Source organism: Monodon monoceros, unplaced genomic scaffold, assembly GCF_005190385.1.
Source record: "Monodon monoceros isolate NGI ecotype Baffin Bay Population unplaced genomic scaffold, NGI_Narwhal_1 Super_Scaffold_2, whole genome shotgun sequence".
NCBI classification, from domain to species: domain Eukaryota; kingdom Metazoa; phylum Chordata; class Mammalia; order Artiodactyla; family Monodontidae; genus Monodon; species Monodon monoceros.
Window position 1 is genome coordinate 59,129,766 of NW_021703776.1, and position 16,586 is coordinate 59,146,351.

The following is a 16,586-nucleotide window of genomic DNA, read 5'->3' on the forward strand; positions in this document are numbered from 1 at the left end:
TTGAATGGTTCACATTAACCAGAGAGGGGTCTCTGCTCTGCTCTCAGAGAAGTTATCTGAAAAACAGTGCCCACAAAATGAAGAATCTGTAGATTATAATTAATGGGTTTAAATTACTTTTCTTAGGTGGTGTATCACTATGCTACTAGTAATATATGTGCTCTAAGTTTTTCTAATAAAGGTGGTTTAACTCACTTTCACTCACTTTTTGGGGGTCTCTCTTACTCATTCAGCAACTGCCTATCGTGTACAAGATACTGTGCTGGGGGAGGGAGATGGGAGGGGTACCAAAACACTTCAGTCCTGCTTTTGGGATGTTAGAGACTAGAGCATTGATTCTCAACCCAGAGCAGTTTTGCTCCTCAGGAGACATTGGGCAACGTCTGAGACACTTTTGGTTGTCACTACTGGGGGAGTGCTGTTGGCATCTAAGGGGTAGAGGCCGGACGCTGCATAATATCTGCAATGGATAGGAGAGCCACTCCCCCTATATCCCCTGCTCCAATAAGCCAACCCCAAATGCCAGTGATGCCAAGGTAGAGCAGCCCTGGTCTAGTAGGAAGGGAAAAAGTGAACACAGCAATGTTTAATTCTAGGAAGTGTTTATAGTAAGTGCCTTGGGAACTTGCTTATGAAACTGTGGTTATGATATTGTGATTTATAATAAGAAATATATGTTTGGTCTTTGTCTAGGTTTTGGCACAGAGCTCCAAAAAATAACCCTTGGAATTTCCAGGTGATAAAAAGTGTCTTTGTTATGTTAATTGGAAAATACTAAGGATAGAGGCTCTGGTTGACTGTAGACCCAAGCAAGTGATTAGAGGGTTGGAACTTTCATTCCTACCCCCTCACCTCCTGGGAGGGGAGAGGGACTGAAGATTGACTTCAGTCACCCTTGGCCAATGATTTAATCAATCCTGCCCATTTAACGAAGCTTACATAACCCACAGCATGGGGTTTGGAGAGCTCCCGAGTTGGTGAATATGTGTTGACTGGGGAGAGTGGCATACTCAGGGAGCATGGAAGTGCCAAGCCTCTTCCCACATGCCTTGCCCTATGCATCTCTTCCATCTGGCTGTTCCTGAGTTATATGCTTTTATAATATACTGGCAGTCTAATAAGTTAAATGTTTCTTTTAGTTCTGTGAGCTGCTCTGGCAAAGTAACTAAACACAAGGAGGGGGTTGTTGGAATCTTCATTCTAGAGTGGGTCAGTCAGTAGTACAACTGACACCCTGAACTTGCCATTGGTGTCTGAAGTGGGGGTGGGGAGCAGTCTTGTAGGACTGAGCGCTTAACCTGTGAGATCTGACACTATTTCCAGGTAAATTGTGTCAGAATTGTAAGACACCCAGCTGGTGTCCAAGAATTTCTTGGTGGTGTGGAAAAAAACCACACATTGTAATTGGTGTCTGAAAAATAGTGGTTCACGACCAGTAACATCTAGCTTGTTAGAAATACAAAATTGAGGAAACTATGGAGGCTATGGTTAAAGAACAAAATTCAACTGAGTAAAATTTAAAAATCTTATTAGCTTTATTCAGCAATTCATAAATCGGGCAGCATCCAGTCTAGCAGATAGAAAAGAGCTGTGAAGAGCTGTACTAGGCTAGAGATCTTTATGGACCAAAGTGAACAGGAACAAGGAAGTTATACTGGGCATTTGCTGAATGGTTAAAGCAGGGTTACTTTTCTTATATGGAGCAAAGGGAAGTCTTGGAGCCAGGTCAGTACACTAACTTGTGCTGAGCAGGCAAGCACTGATTGGTTGACCTAGGCCTGCCTTTTCTGGGAGAGCCCAGCATAGAAACTTGGATAAGTTTTTGGTTTGCTGTTGTGAGACTTAGCATGAGTGACTCCATCTTGGGCCCAATCTGGTAACTTTAATACCACTAAGATGTGGTTACCAAACTCTCTAGTCAGGGGGTAGCCTCAGTTTCCTGAACAACTTATTAATATCAATATCCAGAGGAAAAACAACCTGAGCAAGTGAAATAACTTGGAGAAAAAAATGATTAGATATTCAGAATAATTCCAGTTGCTGAAACCTCTTAGACTCATCTGTACTGAAAGACTCATCTGTACTGTGATTTGTGGTTTCTAATGCTTCTATTCTAGAACTTCATTTTTACTCAGACAGTGGGAGACATTTTTCCATTGATCCCCCTGGTCTTCAGTCCATGTAATTCTGTTTGGTGTCTGCCACCCCTTAGAGACCGCAAACTCCACAAGGGCTCAGCGCCTAGCACCTGAAAAAGTGCTGTCATATAGTGTTGTTGAGTTGAGAGAAGTCGTTGCCTTCAGTTGGAGTGGTGGGTGAGCATGAAGGGCAGATTGAGGGTAAGGCTTGAGTATGATTAATAGATAAGTTGGACTTGCTCAGTCTTTTTCTTTTATAACTGATACACATATTTTTCCAGCAAAACAGACGGGTATATGATTATTGTTATCACCCGTTATTAGCTGGATAAAACCTCTAAGGACTTTCCACAACTGGGCTTTTTCCTTTTTGGCAAGGTAAAGGAGTCTTCACCCTGGTTGTTTTGTAGGAGGGAATTGATGTGGGAACTCTGCTGAAATCAACCTGCAATACTTTTCTGAAGACTTTGGAAGAATGCATGCAGATCGCAAACGCAGCCTTCACTTCTGAGCTGCTCTATCGCACTCCCCCAGGATCACCTCAGCTGGCCATGCTCAAGTCCAACAAGGTAACAGACCAGGTCAGCTTGGCTGCAGTAGGGCATGATGAAAAGTTAAGAAAGTGATACACTGAGCTAAGTTCTCCATCACCCTTTGGCAACTGATAAAGACATTTTTGTGGTGGACTTTCTTTTATGTCCACTATTATATATGCCCTTAGCCCCTTGTATCCAGTCAGTTAGTGTTGGCAGTTTTACCACCTGAACATGTCTGTCTGATGTAGCTAGTTTCTTGTCTCCAGCCTCCTTGTCCAGGGAGCCTTGCTGAGATTGGTGACAGCCTTCTAACTAGTTGCCTTCAGCTCGACTCTTGAGGCAGCCTACAGTGTTTCTGTTCATGCAGTGTAAATTGGGCCACTTTACCTAAACCTTTTAGTGGCTCCCTCACTGCCTACAGGTTAAAGTCAAAACGTCTTAGCCCCTTCCCACATCACCAACCTCTTTCTTTTTCATAACCTGGCTTGAATGTATTAACTGCTTGTAGCTCCCCCACTTCTTTGGGCCATTTCCCAGTACCAAGAATGCCCTTCTCACCTGTCTTGCCCTGCTTAGCTCTTATTCATCCTTCAAAATTTAATCTCTCTTTCCCTGAATCCCTTAGTTGGGCTAAGAGTTCCTCCTCTACGCATACCCCTATTTTAGCCTTATTCTATATTGAAAGTACCTTAAGGGCAAGAACCCCATACTGTTTACCTTTATGCTTCCAGTGTTTGATACAATGCTGTATCATAGTTTGGTATTTAATAATATTTAATGAGTGTAATAGTAATTACAAGAAAGCTAACCACCAAGGGTATAAATATGGTAATTAGGCCCTTCAAAAGACCATCTTCCTTTTTCTTAGAAATTTGGGTATCCTTATTTGAGACTGGTTGGGATCAATGACTCCTTTCTTTTGGGAAGACCTAAAATTATTCCTCTTGAGTGGGGCAGTGTGTGTTATGATCATATTTACCACTTTCATATGTGATAAAACTCTAAATATATTCTGTTGGGAGTTTAACATGTGAATTTTCTTTTCTTTGCTTCTTTTAAAGATGAAACATCCTATTGTACCAATTCATAATTCATTGGAAAGGTACAGTAACATTTTTTGTTTTTTCTTCTTTCTAAAAATATAGAATAAGGATATTGGTATTCCTTGTTTTTTTTTTTTAAGAAATTATGTGGTGGGCTTCCCTGGTGGTGCAGTGGTTAAGAATCCGCCCACCAATGCAGGGGACACGGGTTCGAGCCCTAGTCCGGGAAGATCCCACTTGCCGTGGAGCAACTAAGCCCGTGTGCCACAACTACTGAGCCTGTGCTCTAGAGCCCACGCGCCGCATCTACTGAAGCCCACGTGTTCTAGAGCCCGTGCTCCACAACAAGAGAAGCCACCACATTGAGAAGCCCATGCACAGCTACAAAGAGTAGCCCCTGCTCACTGCAACTAGAGAAAGCCCATGTGCAGCAACAATGACCCAACACAGCCAAAAATAATAAATAAATTTTAAAAAGAAAAGAAATCATGTGGTGGTTTTTCTCATGGTTTGAGATGATACCAGAGGTGAACCTGAAGCACTGCAAATCTTTCATTCAGCACTGACTACTAGGGAAGATGTTTGCATTTCCCCAGGATATGGATCTCACCCACCACATCTAATAACTTTTCATTTCTCTGTTGTACTGAGTATTGGAACCTCCTCTCTTGTGAAGGAGCCGAGCATTGATTTAAATGTGGTTTTATCAGAAAAGACAGTGCTATTTTGTTTCATTTAAAAATAAAAATCTTAGGTAGCTTTACAGGTTGGAAAAAGAACATAATATCAAAATCTGAACTACTGAAAAAAAGTACACGTTTACACAGTTGTGTTCCTATTATTTAGGGTCTTTATTCAGTTATTATTTCATATAAGCATTCCTGTATTTTGACATTGTCCATGTATTTGTCCTTTCAAGTTATTATTTAATATTTTCATCTCTTTATATACAGTTGTTTGTTTCTTTAGTACAAGGATTGTTCCCCAATTTGGTTAATAATTTTCTCCTGATCTAAATATTTCTACTAGGAACATCTTTGTAGATGTTTTGTTTTCTTTTGAGGTATTTCATCAATATACTCCTATATTTTTAATTGCCAAGTTGAAATACGGTATTTTTTTTAGAAAAACAAATGCTTTTCCTGGAGTCAACATGTAGCTTGGACCTTTTCCCTTTATTCTTATTAGAAGAAAATGGTTTTGTTCTAATTTGGCTGAGTCTAGTTATTTATAATAAGATGTTATGATTGTCCCTTTAACAGAATCAGTTATTTCACTTGCATGTTAAATAGCCTTTTATATTACCCTAAAGAGCAACAGATACTCAGGATGTATTGTGTCCTCCTGGGTTTTTTTTGGTCTTCCTTGACCACAGCTGTGGCTTCTAGACAGTTAACTGCTAGGCAAACAAATGGAAGTGGCCAGTGATTTGAGAGGTGAGGAGAGAGGAAGAAACCTTCCGGGGAGAAGCTGAGGAAAGTGAGAAAAAGTGTTGAATGTGGTACCTGTAGAAAAGCTGATTGAAAACCCAGGTGCTATCAGTGAATTTTTCCTGTTGCTGGTGGGGAGCAGGAAGTTGGAGTCAGCTGAGGGTGCATGAAGAGCCATGAATGGCTCTTTGGTCTCTGAACTTCAGCCTGGAGACAGGCCTGCTCCCAGCACAGGAGGATACCTGCCTTTGAGGCAGGAGGGTGGGGTGAGAGATTTGACTTGATTTAACAGTTCTGTTTTTCAATCAGCGTTAAAAGGAGTTGGTCATTGTGGTTGTGGACCCTTCCCCATCCCTCAGAATAGGATCTATCTGTGCAGTCTATTTATGACCAAATAATTGGACTTCTTGGCTTTTTTCCTTTTAAAAAAATTTTAGGCAAACAGAGTTAAACAGCTGTGAGAACGGATCTTTACATATGGAGATAAATGATGATGAAGAAATCCTAATGAAAAACAAGAGCTCCTTATGTTTGAAACCTGCAGAGACAGATCGCAGCATATCAAGTGAAGAAAATACAGATGATAATATAACAGGTAAAAACAAAAAAGATGTGAGGCAAACCATTGAATAAAAGGATCATGGGGCTTTGATTCATTATCCATGATGCGACACTTGATAGGGATTGACCTCAAGACAGCGTGCTAGGTAGCTCCCGAGGCAGCTGTTCGTAAGATAACAGAGTTCACTTGGAAACGTTCTGCCAACCCACCTGACCCCCCTATTGAAAAGGCAGAATGAAGAGGAGTTTCCCACTCACTGTTCTTAGCTGTGATGTCCATGGGCTTCAGTGAGCTGTAGCTGTCTGTGCTGACTTTTTAAGAGAGTATGAGTATTAGGGCCTTCTGCTCAGAATTTCAAAGTCCATTGAACATAGACTATGATGTGAGACTTAAGAGTCTGCAGAGTTATGGCAGTTCAGTTTTCCATCCTCCTGGTTTCTGGTGAGGCCTGAGGATGTCCGAATTCACCAACCACCATCAGACTTTCGCCTGGCCGTCTCTGTGTTCATCAAGCCAAATTCCCAAGTTTTAGGTGATAACCTGTAGTTGAAAGTGCTGCCCTTTTCGATTTACTAATTTCATTGGCTCTAGCTACTGAAACCAACTTCAGATCAGTCCATGACAACCATCTTAGAGTTTTTAATTGTGTTATAAGTGTGTACTAAATAGTTTGAAAATAAAATTGTTTTAAAAGTTTCTTCCTCATCTCCTCTGGTGAGTGGGGGGAAGAAAAGATGCATTTTCATAGCTGTTAACCTGCAGCAAGCAATCCATACATCACTGAAGTCTTATCCCTTGAGAAAATAATAGACAGGAGAATTTCTGTCAAAACAGTACTATTATTTATTTGACCCAATAATTTTTTTCTAGGAATTTGTCCTCAGGGAATAGTCAGATTTAAAGACAAATATATGTGGACAGGGATGTCCTTTATGACATTACAGTTAATTCTCATTACTCATGGTAGTTTTGTTCTATAAAGTCACTGCAAACACTGAATTAGAAAATACTGAACCGTTGCTCCTAGGGGAAATACATGGTTAGGTTCCTGCAAGCCTCTTTTCACATTTTCATCAGCTGATCAGAACATGTTGTTTTTTGTGTCTCTGTTTAAAGACACCTTGTTGGGGAGAGAGATAAATTGGAAGATTGGGATTGACATATACATACTACTATATATAAAATAGGTAACTAATAAGGAACTACCGTATAGCACAGGGGACTCTACTCAGTACTCTGTAATGGCCTATATGGGAAAAGAATCTAAAAAAGAGTGGATATATGTATAACTGATTCACTTTGCTGTACACCTGAAACTAACACAACATTGTAAATCAACTATACTCCAATAAAAATTAAAAAGAAAAGAGTCCTTCCTCCTAAAGGAAAAAAAAAAAAGATACCTTGTTTATATATATTGCTGACTCATTAACATTGAACCCATGGCCAACAGCACTATAACTCATGCCTGAACGAAGCTTATCTCTTTTTTTTTTTTTTTTTTTTTGCGGTACGCGGGCCTCTCACTGCTGTGGCCTAGGCCCAGCGGCCATGGCTCACGGGCCCAGCCGCTCCACGGCACGTGGAATCCTCCCGGACAGGGGCACAAACCCACGTTCCCTGCATCGGCAGGCGGACTCTCAACCACTGCGCCACCAGGGAAGCCCACGAAGCTTATCTTATATAAGCTTATATAACACGTGTTTTTCCATAAGGCACATCACAGCCTTCTTGTGCTTAGGAACACTAGGCAGCGCTACACTTGGGGGTCCTTTTAAACAGCAAAATCAACAACAAAATGCACAAGAATGCAAAAAAAAAAAATGGCACTAAATAAACACACTTGCGTACAGTATGAAAGGTGAAACAAGAAGGCAGAGTGTCACCTTGTTCGACCTCAGCTGGGAACATGCGTGTCAGGTAGCTCAAATTTTTTCACCACTCTGCACATATCCAAAATGACTGCAAGAGTGCCATGAGCGTGGATTTTAGTATTACAAATACACTTCAGCAAGTAGGCAAATCCACAAAGACAGAATACACCAATATTGAGGCTCAACTCTATTTATAATACTGAAAGTTTAGAAACTACCTAAATGCCCACCACATAAACATGATTCAATGTTACATGGTCATTAAAACCATGTTTTGAAGAGTATTGAATGATAATGAAAATATTCATGATATACCATTCAGTGAAAACAGGCTGGATGGAAATCTACATGTATTTAAACTCAATTTTGTTTGTGTGTATATGTGTAGTATTTCACTGATTTTTCTTTCTGTATACTTTTCTGTGTTAAAAATGTTCAACAATGAATAGATATATATAGTAATCTTATAATACATAAATAAAAGGTTAGTAGTAGGTATCTCCTGCTTTACAGTCCAACGTGAAATGATAAAGGAAGATGGAGAGGAAAACCTGGGAAATCATGACAGCCACTTGGCGCAGTCTGAATCACACTCCTCAAGCAGCTCTCCAGAAGCCCACTGGGAAGAAGGCCAAGAAGTCATCCCAACTTTCTTTAGTACCATGAACACCAGGTATTCTGTACTCTCTAAAATCACTGACAGTTGGATACGAGCTTTCCTTCTGGAAAGTCAATGTTGGTGTTCCTTTCAGGGGATGGCGTATCCTAACAGAATAGAGAATGTGGCATACCAAGCATCTCCTTTACTGTTCACCTTGCCTGAAGCAGTGGATGAGAAGGAACTGGATTGTGAGAGTATACTCGGTCAACAAGTTTTAGCTTGCTTTGGTGGATTATCTTTGGAAAATGATTTTATTAGACTGTGTTATAATAGAAGAACAGTCACTGGGGCATATTTGTGAGATGAAGTTAAATGATTTGACCTACAGAGGGGCAGCTGTTTTCACGACTGCCCCTGAACTGCAGAGCATGCTAATGTTGTGTTTTCACTCTTTCCTCCTCTGTATCACCAAATTGTTTAGCTTTAGTGACATTGAACTTCTGGAAGACAGTGGCATTCCCACAGAAGCATTCTTAGCATCATGTTATGCTGTGGTTCCAGTATTAGGTAAGCTTGCTGGATTTGCCTTAAATTCATAGTCTCTAGAATCTGTTTCACTGCAGTTATTTTGTAGTAGAAATATGCTGAACTATGTGTGCAGTGAGATGACCCTTCTTATCTACCTCTTCATATCACTAGGCACATATAGTTAAAACTGTGCGACCTTAAGCATTATTACATATTTCCATTTCATTTCTAATTATGATTAATATTGATCTTAGAGTTGTGTAATGAAAAAAGGGAATTCTGTTTTCTAGAAATCTTACTTAAGAGCAAAAGTGAAAGTAGTTGAGGAACAGATCTTCAAATCTGTTGGTACTATGAAAAAACATTTTACCAGCTAAAACTTTTTTCAGATTAAAAAGATATATATATATATAACTTTATTTAAGTTTAAATTACATTTACTTTTTATAGAGCCAGTAGTACCAGGAATTGCTAATGTGTTGAAATTTGCTATATAATCCACTTAACTCTGTATCTCTTTTTTAAATCAAGGTATATCTTGCATAGAACTTAACTGTTATAATTCAGTGAGTTTTGACAAATGCATCTACCTATGTAATCCACACCTCTATCAAGGCAGAGAATGTTTTCATCACCCCAGAATGTTCCCTATGCCAGTCAGTCCACAACCTGTCACCCAGCCCAAGGCAACCATACTGATTTCTGTCACCATAGATTAGTTTTGCGTGTTCTAAAATTTCACATAAGTGGAATCATGTTACGTACTCTTGCATTATTACACTCTTGATAGTATAACGTTTTCACCTTTGTTGTTACATGTATTAGTAGCTCATCCCTTTCTACTGCTGAATAGTATTCTATTAAGTGACTATATCCCATTTGTTTATTCATTCTCCTACTGATAAACATTTGGGTAGTTTCTTGTTTGGCGCTATTATAAGTGAAATTGCTCTGAACGTTTTTGTGTCTGTGGGCACATGTTTTCATTACTGAGTAAACGCCTAGGGGTGGGATTGCTGATTCATAGGGTTTATACCTGTAATTTCATAAAGAGTGGTTGTGCCGTTGTGTACTTCCAAGAGCAAAATATGAATATTCTGGTTGCTTCACATCCTCACTAGCACTTGGTGGTGTCAGTATTTTTGGTTTTAGCCATTTCTGTGAGTGTTTGGTGGTATCTTGTGGCTTTAATTTGTATTTCTCTGGTGACTAATGATGTTGAGCACTTTTTCATATGGTTATCGACCATTGCTATCTCTTCCATTGTGAAGTCTGTTCAAATCTTCAACCTATTTTTAAAAGTTGGTTAATTTTCTTTTTATTATTGAATTGAAAGAGTTCTTTGTATGTTCTGAATAACATTTCATTTTAGACATACTCATTATGAATATTTTCCCCCAGACTATGACTTGTTCATTTCTTTTCTTAATGATGCCTTTTGAAGAGCAGGGTTTTAAATTTTCATTAAATCCAATTTATCTATGTTTTATTCTTTTATAGTTAGTGCTTTCAGTATCCTAAAAGATCTTTGCTTATCCCCAAGGTCATGAAGATAGTCTTCTGTGTTGTCTTCTACACTTTTTATTTTTGATTTTAAGTTTACATCTGTGATCCATCTTGGAATCAGTTTTTTATGTGGTGTGAGGTAAGGGATGAGATTCCTTCTTTCTTTTTTTTTTTCCTTTATCTGGTTGTTCAAGAACCATTTGTTGAAAAAGTATCTTTTTTCCCTTTTATATCACCTTGGCAGCGCTTTGAAAACCAGTTGACCCTATAAGTGTGGGTCTATTTCTGGACTTTCTTTTGTTTCAACCGTCTGGTTTTTTTCCTCATCCTAGTATTATAGTATCTTAATTACTGTGTAAGGCTTGAAATCAGATAATATATTCTTCCAGTTTTGTTCTTCTTTTTCAAGATGTTTTGGCAATTCTAGGTCCTTTGCATGTCCATATAAATTTTAGCTGTTAAAATGAATGTCAGTATTATGACATAGTATGAGTGTGTCTCATGTTTGGTAATTGCAATCATTGTTGCTTTTGTTGTGGTCATCCATTTACAATGCTTGGTGTCAGTTTATTTATCTCTTGTAAAAATAAAATACAGTGTGTGGGGCGGCGGGGGAAGAATCATGGGCCATGCGTGCTTCCCATTACTTTAAGGGAAAAAGCAAAGCTGCTCATCCCACTAATTCAACCCCAGAGAGGAAGAAGAGCCCTGATACAGATCAAAGAGAAAAACTAAGACCATATCCAGGGGTCAGTGTACTAGAGTGGACCTTTCCAAAGATGTGTGGAGGGTATCAAAGTTCCCATCCTCCTTCCACGACTCCTCTTCACTCTCCTGGATAGGATAAGCAAGGACAAAGTGGAGCCCACAGAGTAGGGTGGCATGCAGGTGGCTTCCACATGGTCCAGTTGGCCAAAGAAAGGAGAGTCTATATATATACACACTGGGACTAGAGGTTGAAGGGGATTATTTTTTCCTGTAGGATTCCTGGGACCATACATTCTTTGATAAGCATGTATGACAGTAGGAGGCAGGATAGAATAGCAGTCTGATGGGAGAGCTACAAGGTAACTCCAATTCCACCCTACACAGTAGTTATGGCCAGTAGTACAAGTTATCCCTCTTATCATGAAGATGCCAGGAGTCTTAAGTCTTAAACCTGAAAATCAGAGAAACCATAAATATTTCTCTGTATAAATAAAAATAAATCTCATTACATATATCCCAAACATACACAGAAACAGAAAACGACTATGATTTAGGAATAAAAAAAGGAGTAAGATAGTAAAATGCAGTATTCTGATAAATGTACTGGTTTTCTGTACTAAGCCAGTAAACCACTCAAAACTTAGTGAGAGTAAGTAAAACATAAGTACTACCAACTGATTTTTTTGAATAGATAGAGGCATTTCTGAATAAGACATACTGTATTATATAAGACACAAAAGAGAGCTTATTCTATGTGTCCCATTGTGATTTTTTTTTGAAGTAATGAATCTTGAAAACCTTTCAATAAACATATATGATTTTCTTACTATTTCTTTAAAAAAAAAAATCCTGTTGGGATCTTGATTAGGATTACATTGAATCTGTAAACCAATTAGTAGGAAATTGACATCTTAAACAACATTGAGTCTTCTAATCCATGAATGTGCTGTATCTCTCACTTACTTAGGTCTTCTTTATTTTCACAACATTTTGTATCGTGTAAAGGTCTTACACATCTTTTGTTAGGAATAACTTTTAGAATTTTATGTTTTTTTATGCTATCATGAAAAGTATTTCATTTTCCAGTTGTTTATTAATAGCATATAGATACAATTGACTTCTACATTGAGTTGTTTTTTACAATCATGAATGAGTTAATTTATAAAATATATTTTTCTGTGTTTATTGAAATTATCATGTTTTTTTCTTGTACTCAATGTAATAAATTACATTGTTTGGATGAATTTAAGCCTGCTATCTTGCTGTCTGTTTCTACCATCTTGCTACTCATTGTCTGTTTGTCTCGTGTGTTCTTCCTTGTTTACTCCTTTCTTGATTTCCACCCAATTAATCAGTTATTTTTTTGTATTCTGTTTTATTTCCTCTTTTAGCTTTTTAGCTACCTATCTTTGTTCCTGCCTTTCTTTTGGATGAGTCAAGTATTTTTTAGAATTTTATTATATTTTCTCTTTTGGCTTTTTGGCTATACCCCTTTGTGTTACTATTTTTAGTTGCTCTTATCCAACAAAAATATTCAGACTACATATATAATTTTAAATTTTCTGGCAAGAATATTAAAATTGTAAAGCTAAACAGATAAAACTAATTTTAATAATGTATTTTATCTAACTTGGTATATACAATATATCATCTGAACATGGAATCAATATAAAAGAATCATTATTGAGATATTTGGCATTCTTTTTTTGGTACTAAGTCTTTGAAATCTGGTATATATTTATACTTACGGCATATTTCAGTTTGGAATCGGTACATTCCAAGGGCTCAATAGCCACACATCTACTGGCTACCGTATTGGACAGTGCAGCCCTAAGGATTACAATGCGCATTCTAAACTTATAAGGTTATCCTCACCTGCCCTTAGGCCCTTATTATAGTTATTCACTTCAGAGCAGTGAAGTAGAAAAAAGCAATGACAGTGTGGCAGGAACCTTTGAAGCTTATGTTTAGAAAATGATTTAAAAGCAAAAAATAAAAGTTTGCCGGGGGGTGGGGGGGACCTGTTAAATTCATTGCTACTATAAAAAATATTTTCCACTTGAAAAAATTGCTTTTTCAAAGATGTTTTCAATCTTTTCTTCTAGACAAACTTGGCCCTACAGTGTTTGCTCCTGTTAAAATGGATCTAGTTGGAAATATTAAGGTGAATATACTGGCTTGTCTCCGTGGAGACTGTATATTTGGAGGGAGTAGTTGCATGAAATCTCATTCAGAAACAAATGATTGTTGAGTTTTATACTCGGGATGAAAAGTATAGGCCAGCTGTAAGAACCTTTCTCAGAGGAAAAAATACTTTAAAAACAGTACTTTAAAACCCTAAAACTATTTAATTCTAGCCTAAGCCTAACAAGAATCCTCAAACAAATAAAACAGATTACTTGGAAAGCATAAGGACGAAGGTAAGAGAGGCTTAATTCATTTTGATTTCTTAGAGGCCTGGTTGACAAACTTAGGTCTCAACAGTAAACTGACTTGCTTGATAGCCTTAGCACTTTTAACTTAGGTTATTTCCCTGCTTCTCCTGCAGAAAGTAAATCAGAAGTATATAACCAACAAAGAGGAGTTTACCACACTGCAGAAAATAGTGCTGCACGAAGTGGAGGCCGACGTAGCCCAGGTTAGGAACTCAGCTACAGAAGCCCTCCTGTGGCTGAAGAGGTGAGGCAACTGGGGTGGGGCAGCAGTTGAAATCCAGCTTAGTTGAAATGTTACCCCTACCAAAAAAAATTGTTATGCAAAAGAGGCTGCTTCTGAGTGAAAGCTGTAACCCATGTATAGCCTTTTCTAGAAGGCCTGAAGAATAGAATATCGACTTTTTTTTGCCTCTGTCTTGATAGTGATAAACATTGTTAATATTAATAGAATATATAAGATGGGAATCATAAAGGACAGTAAAGCCGATTGGTTTGTCTTTAAGTCAGTGGATCACAAACTGCACTGGCATCAGATTCACCTGGAGGGCTTATTAAAAAACACAGATTGCTCCACCCAAAACCCAATTTCTGATTCAGTAAGTCTGGAGGGGAGCTCCAGAATTTGCATTTCTAACAAGTTCCCAGGTGATGCTGAAGCTGCTGGTCCTGGGACCACATTTTGAAAACCACTGTAGGTATTTCAGATAAGAAGCGTCTAGAGCAAGCTAAAGGGAAATCACAGGGAAGAGACTTAGAAAGGACTGCCATGTGACTTGACTTGTTTATTGCTGTGCCCAAGATACTACTGAAAAAGAAGCTGATGTCTGCCATTTATTCATACCCATTCAACATAAGTGAACTTTGAAAATAATATTTCTTCCTCTTTTTTGTTTTAGAGGTCTCAAATTTTTGAAGGGATTTTTGACAGAAGTGAAAAATGGAGAAAAGGACATCCAGACAGCCCTGAGTAAGTGTTATTTACATTTTGGTTGATTAATTGAATAGGATGTGGAATGGAGACCCCTGGAAGAGGAGATAGGGTGTGCTTTTCAAGATCTGATTTTGGTATTTTTCTATTTCATTATTATTAATTGTTTGTTTCTTATATGCTTTGTTAAAAAAGAACTCGAGACAGTGACCTGGTAGTCTAGATCTAACTTATTAAAAATCAGTATCTCTTAAAGAAGAGCTAAATTAATAGAGAGCCATCTTTTAATCTTAATAGGAAAACCTAATATTTTTAAGAAGTCAGTTCTTCCTAAATGAATCTTGAGATAACTGTGTAGTTTTCTAAAATCTGTATCCAGAGGGAAGCTAGTTTTGGAGACCATAAAAGGGAGGGTGTGGGGAACCCTAGGATTTGCTCTGAAGTAAGATGAAGGGCTGGTCATCATCTTGTATTCCTCAAGTGCCCTATGTGCCCCATTTTTGTGGTGGTAGTTGAGACTCGGATGAAGGCCTTGGTCAAAGGAGATCGTCCGACATCTCCAGCATCTTAATGCAGTGACTGGAACATTGTAGGTACTTAATAAACATTGGGTGGGTGGGTGGATAGATGGATGGATCAATGCACCTATCGGACCACTTTTGGAAAACATTGAAGACTTGGAAGCATCCTCATAGTGCCACTAACAGACTGGCTAAACTCTCAATCTTGGTCTCTAGGAAATCCTTCCAGGATGGGCATTGAGGTGAGCAGATGGGAGTGAGATTTCCATATTACTTTGAAGCCCTGTATTATTATGATGTAGAGAAGCACATGGTCAGGCTCTAGGCAGTCATGATTATAAATAATGAAATGAATGAGTTAGATACTTCTGCTGGGGAGGAGGAGCCAGTGTTCACACAGCATTTTATCAATGTCAGGGGTGAGTTCTTCCTTTTGTTAGTCCTCCCTTTGGGTCATGAATCTTGAGGGATCCTGCCCCTGTGTGATTTTCCCAGGCCTCCCTGTATAGAAACTTGCTGATGTGCCATGAAACAATAAAAGCTGATATTTCTGCAACACTGTATAAAAAATTTAGACAACCTAGTCCTCACATCAGTCCATTTTTACAGGTTAGGTAACTGAAATTCTGAAAGATCAAAAGACACGCTAAGACCACAGAGGATCTGAAGCAGGGTCATTTTGGGATCCTCAGCTGTAAGGTCCTCATTTCTCCCACAGAAGGTCTTCTCCACCATCCCTGAGCTACCTGCATTTTGGGGTTTCTCATACATCCTTGAATTTCCAGGACTGTCTCAGTTATATCCTCCCCTAAGTGTCCTGATTTCAGTATTAAAAATATATTCACCATGCCTATTAGGACTCCCAAACCAGTCTCTATCAAACTTGATGACTTTGTGGAGTGATTAAGACCATGGGCTTTCTGGATAGGTGCCCTTAGGCAATTTACTTAACCTTTGTGTGCCTCAGTTTCCTCATCTGTAAAATGGGAATGATGACTTGATTTCCCTAATAAGATTGTTGTAAAGATTAAATAGGTTTATGCATGTGAAAAGATTAGAAATTTGGTACATAATAAGCACTTAATAGAGGTTAGCTTCTATTGTTGTTTATATTCTCATCATCATGACATATACAAAGTTGATAACCTACCAGAAAATGGGACTTATTTGTCCCAAATCACAAATGGAAAGTTACCAAGCTCAGCTGCCAAGCCTGAAATTTCTCTCCAGACTGACTTCTTAGTATGGAAGTTTCACACTGGTAGGAAGACTCCACCACCTGCAGGAAATGCAGAAGATATGGGATTCAGCACTGTGTGCGTGGTGGACTCCACACGTCACAGGATGCTACTGCTTTCTAATGGCTGGCTGTGTGAGGGCAAGTGGGGAATGCTAATCTCATTACCCCTCTGCTGGAGCTGGGATAGAGGAGAACCCAGCTGCTTACCGGACACAGCAAGTGAAAAGAAAAGCTTTGCCCCTTGGAGGTGGAGAGACAGTTGAGGATATACCCTTTCTGCCCTGCCCCCATCCCTAATTCTGCCCCCTTTCCTCCCCTATCTTTTACTTGGTTTGAAAGCTGGGCCTAGAGATGTTGACTTTATGAAGAGAGAGGAGACTTGAAGGGCAAATGCTGCTTCAAAACTGAAATAATCACAGCCAATCTCAGCTTTTCCTTCCTTTTCTTCCCCGCCGGACTGTTTTCAGTGGAAAGGAAAAGGGACCATACATTTGAGATTTTCATCCTTGATGCTCAGGATTATTTCAGAGGTCTTC

The 16,586-nt window shown here is 38.8% G+C and overlaps 1 protein-coding gene across 8 annotated transcripts in view; it reads left to right on the forward strand.

Annotated features, from left to right (window-relative positions):
* PLEKHA8 (pleckstrin homology domain containing A8) overlaps positions 1-16,586 on the forward strand; it is a 75,546-nt gene that overhangs the window by 41,177 nt on the left and 17,783 nt on the right. For 3 of the 8 annotated variants that reach the window (XM_029233768.1, XM_029233774.1, XM_029233773.1), the window contains exons 5-13: positions 2,549-2,719; positions 3,736-3,776; positions 5,585-5,742; positions 8,097-8,256; positions 8,666-8,751; positions 13,032-13,090; positions 13,284-13,346; positions 13,475-13,605; positions 14,258-14,328. In XM_029233768.1, the coding sequence (XP_029089601.1) occupies positions 2,549-2,719; positions 3,736-3,776; positions 5,585-5,742; positions 8,097-8,256; positions 8,666-8,751; positions 13,032-13,090; positions 13,284-13,346; positions 13,475-13,605; positions 14,258-14,328 (940 nt within the window). Of the gene's footprint in view, positions 1-2,548; positions 2,720-3,735; positions 3,777-5,584; positions 5,743-8,096; positions 8,752-10,255; positions 10,358-13,031; positions 13,091-13,283; positions 13,347-13,474; positions 13,606-14,257; positions 14,329-16,586 lie in introns of those variants that run through there. The other 5 variants (XM_029233770.1, XM_029233772.1, XM_029233771.1 and 2 more) reach the window with 5 other exon arrangements.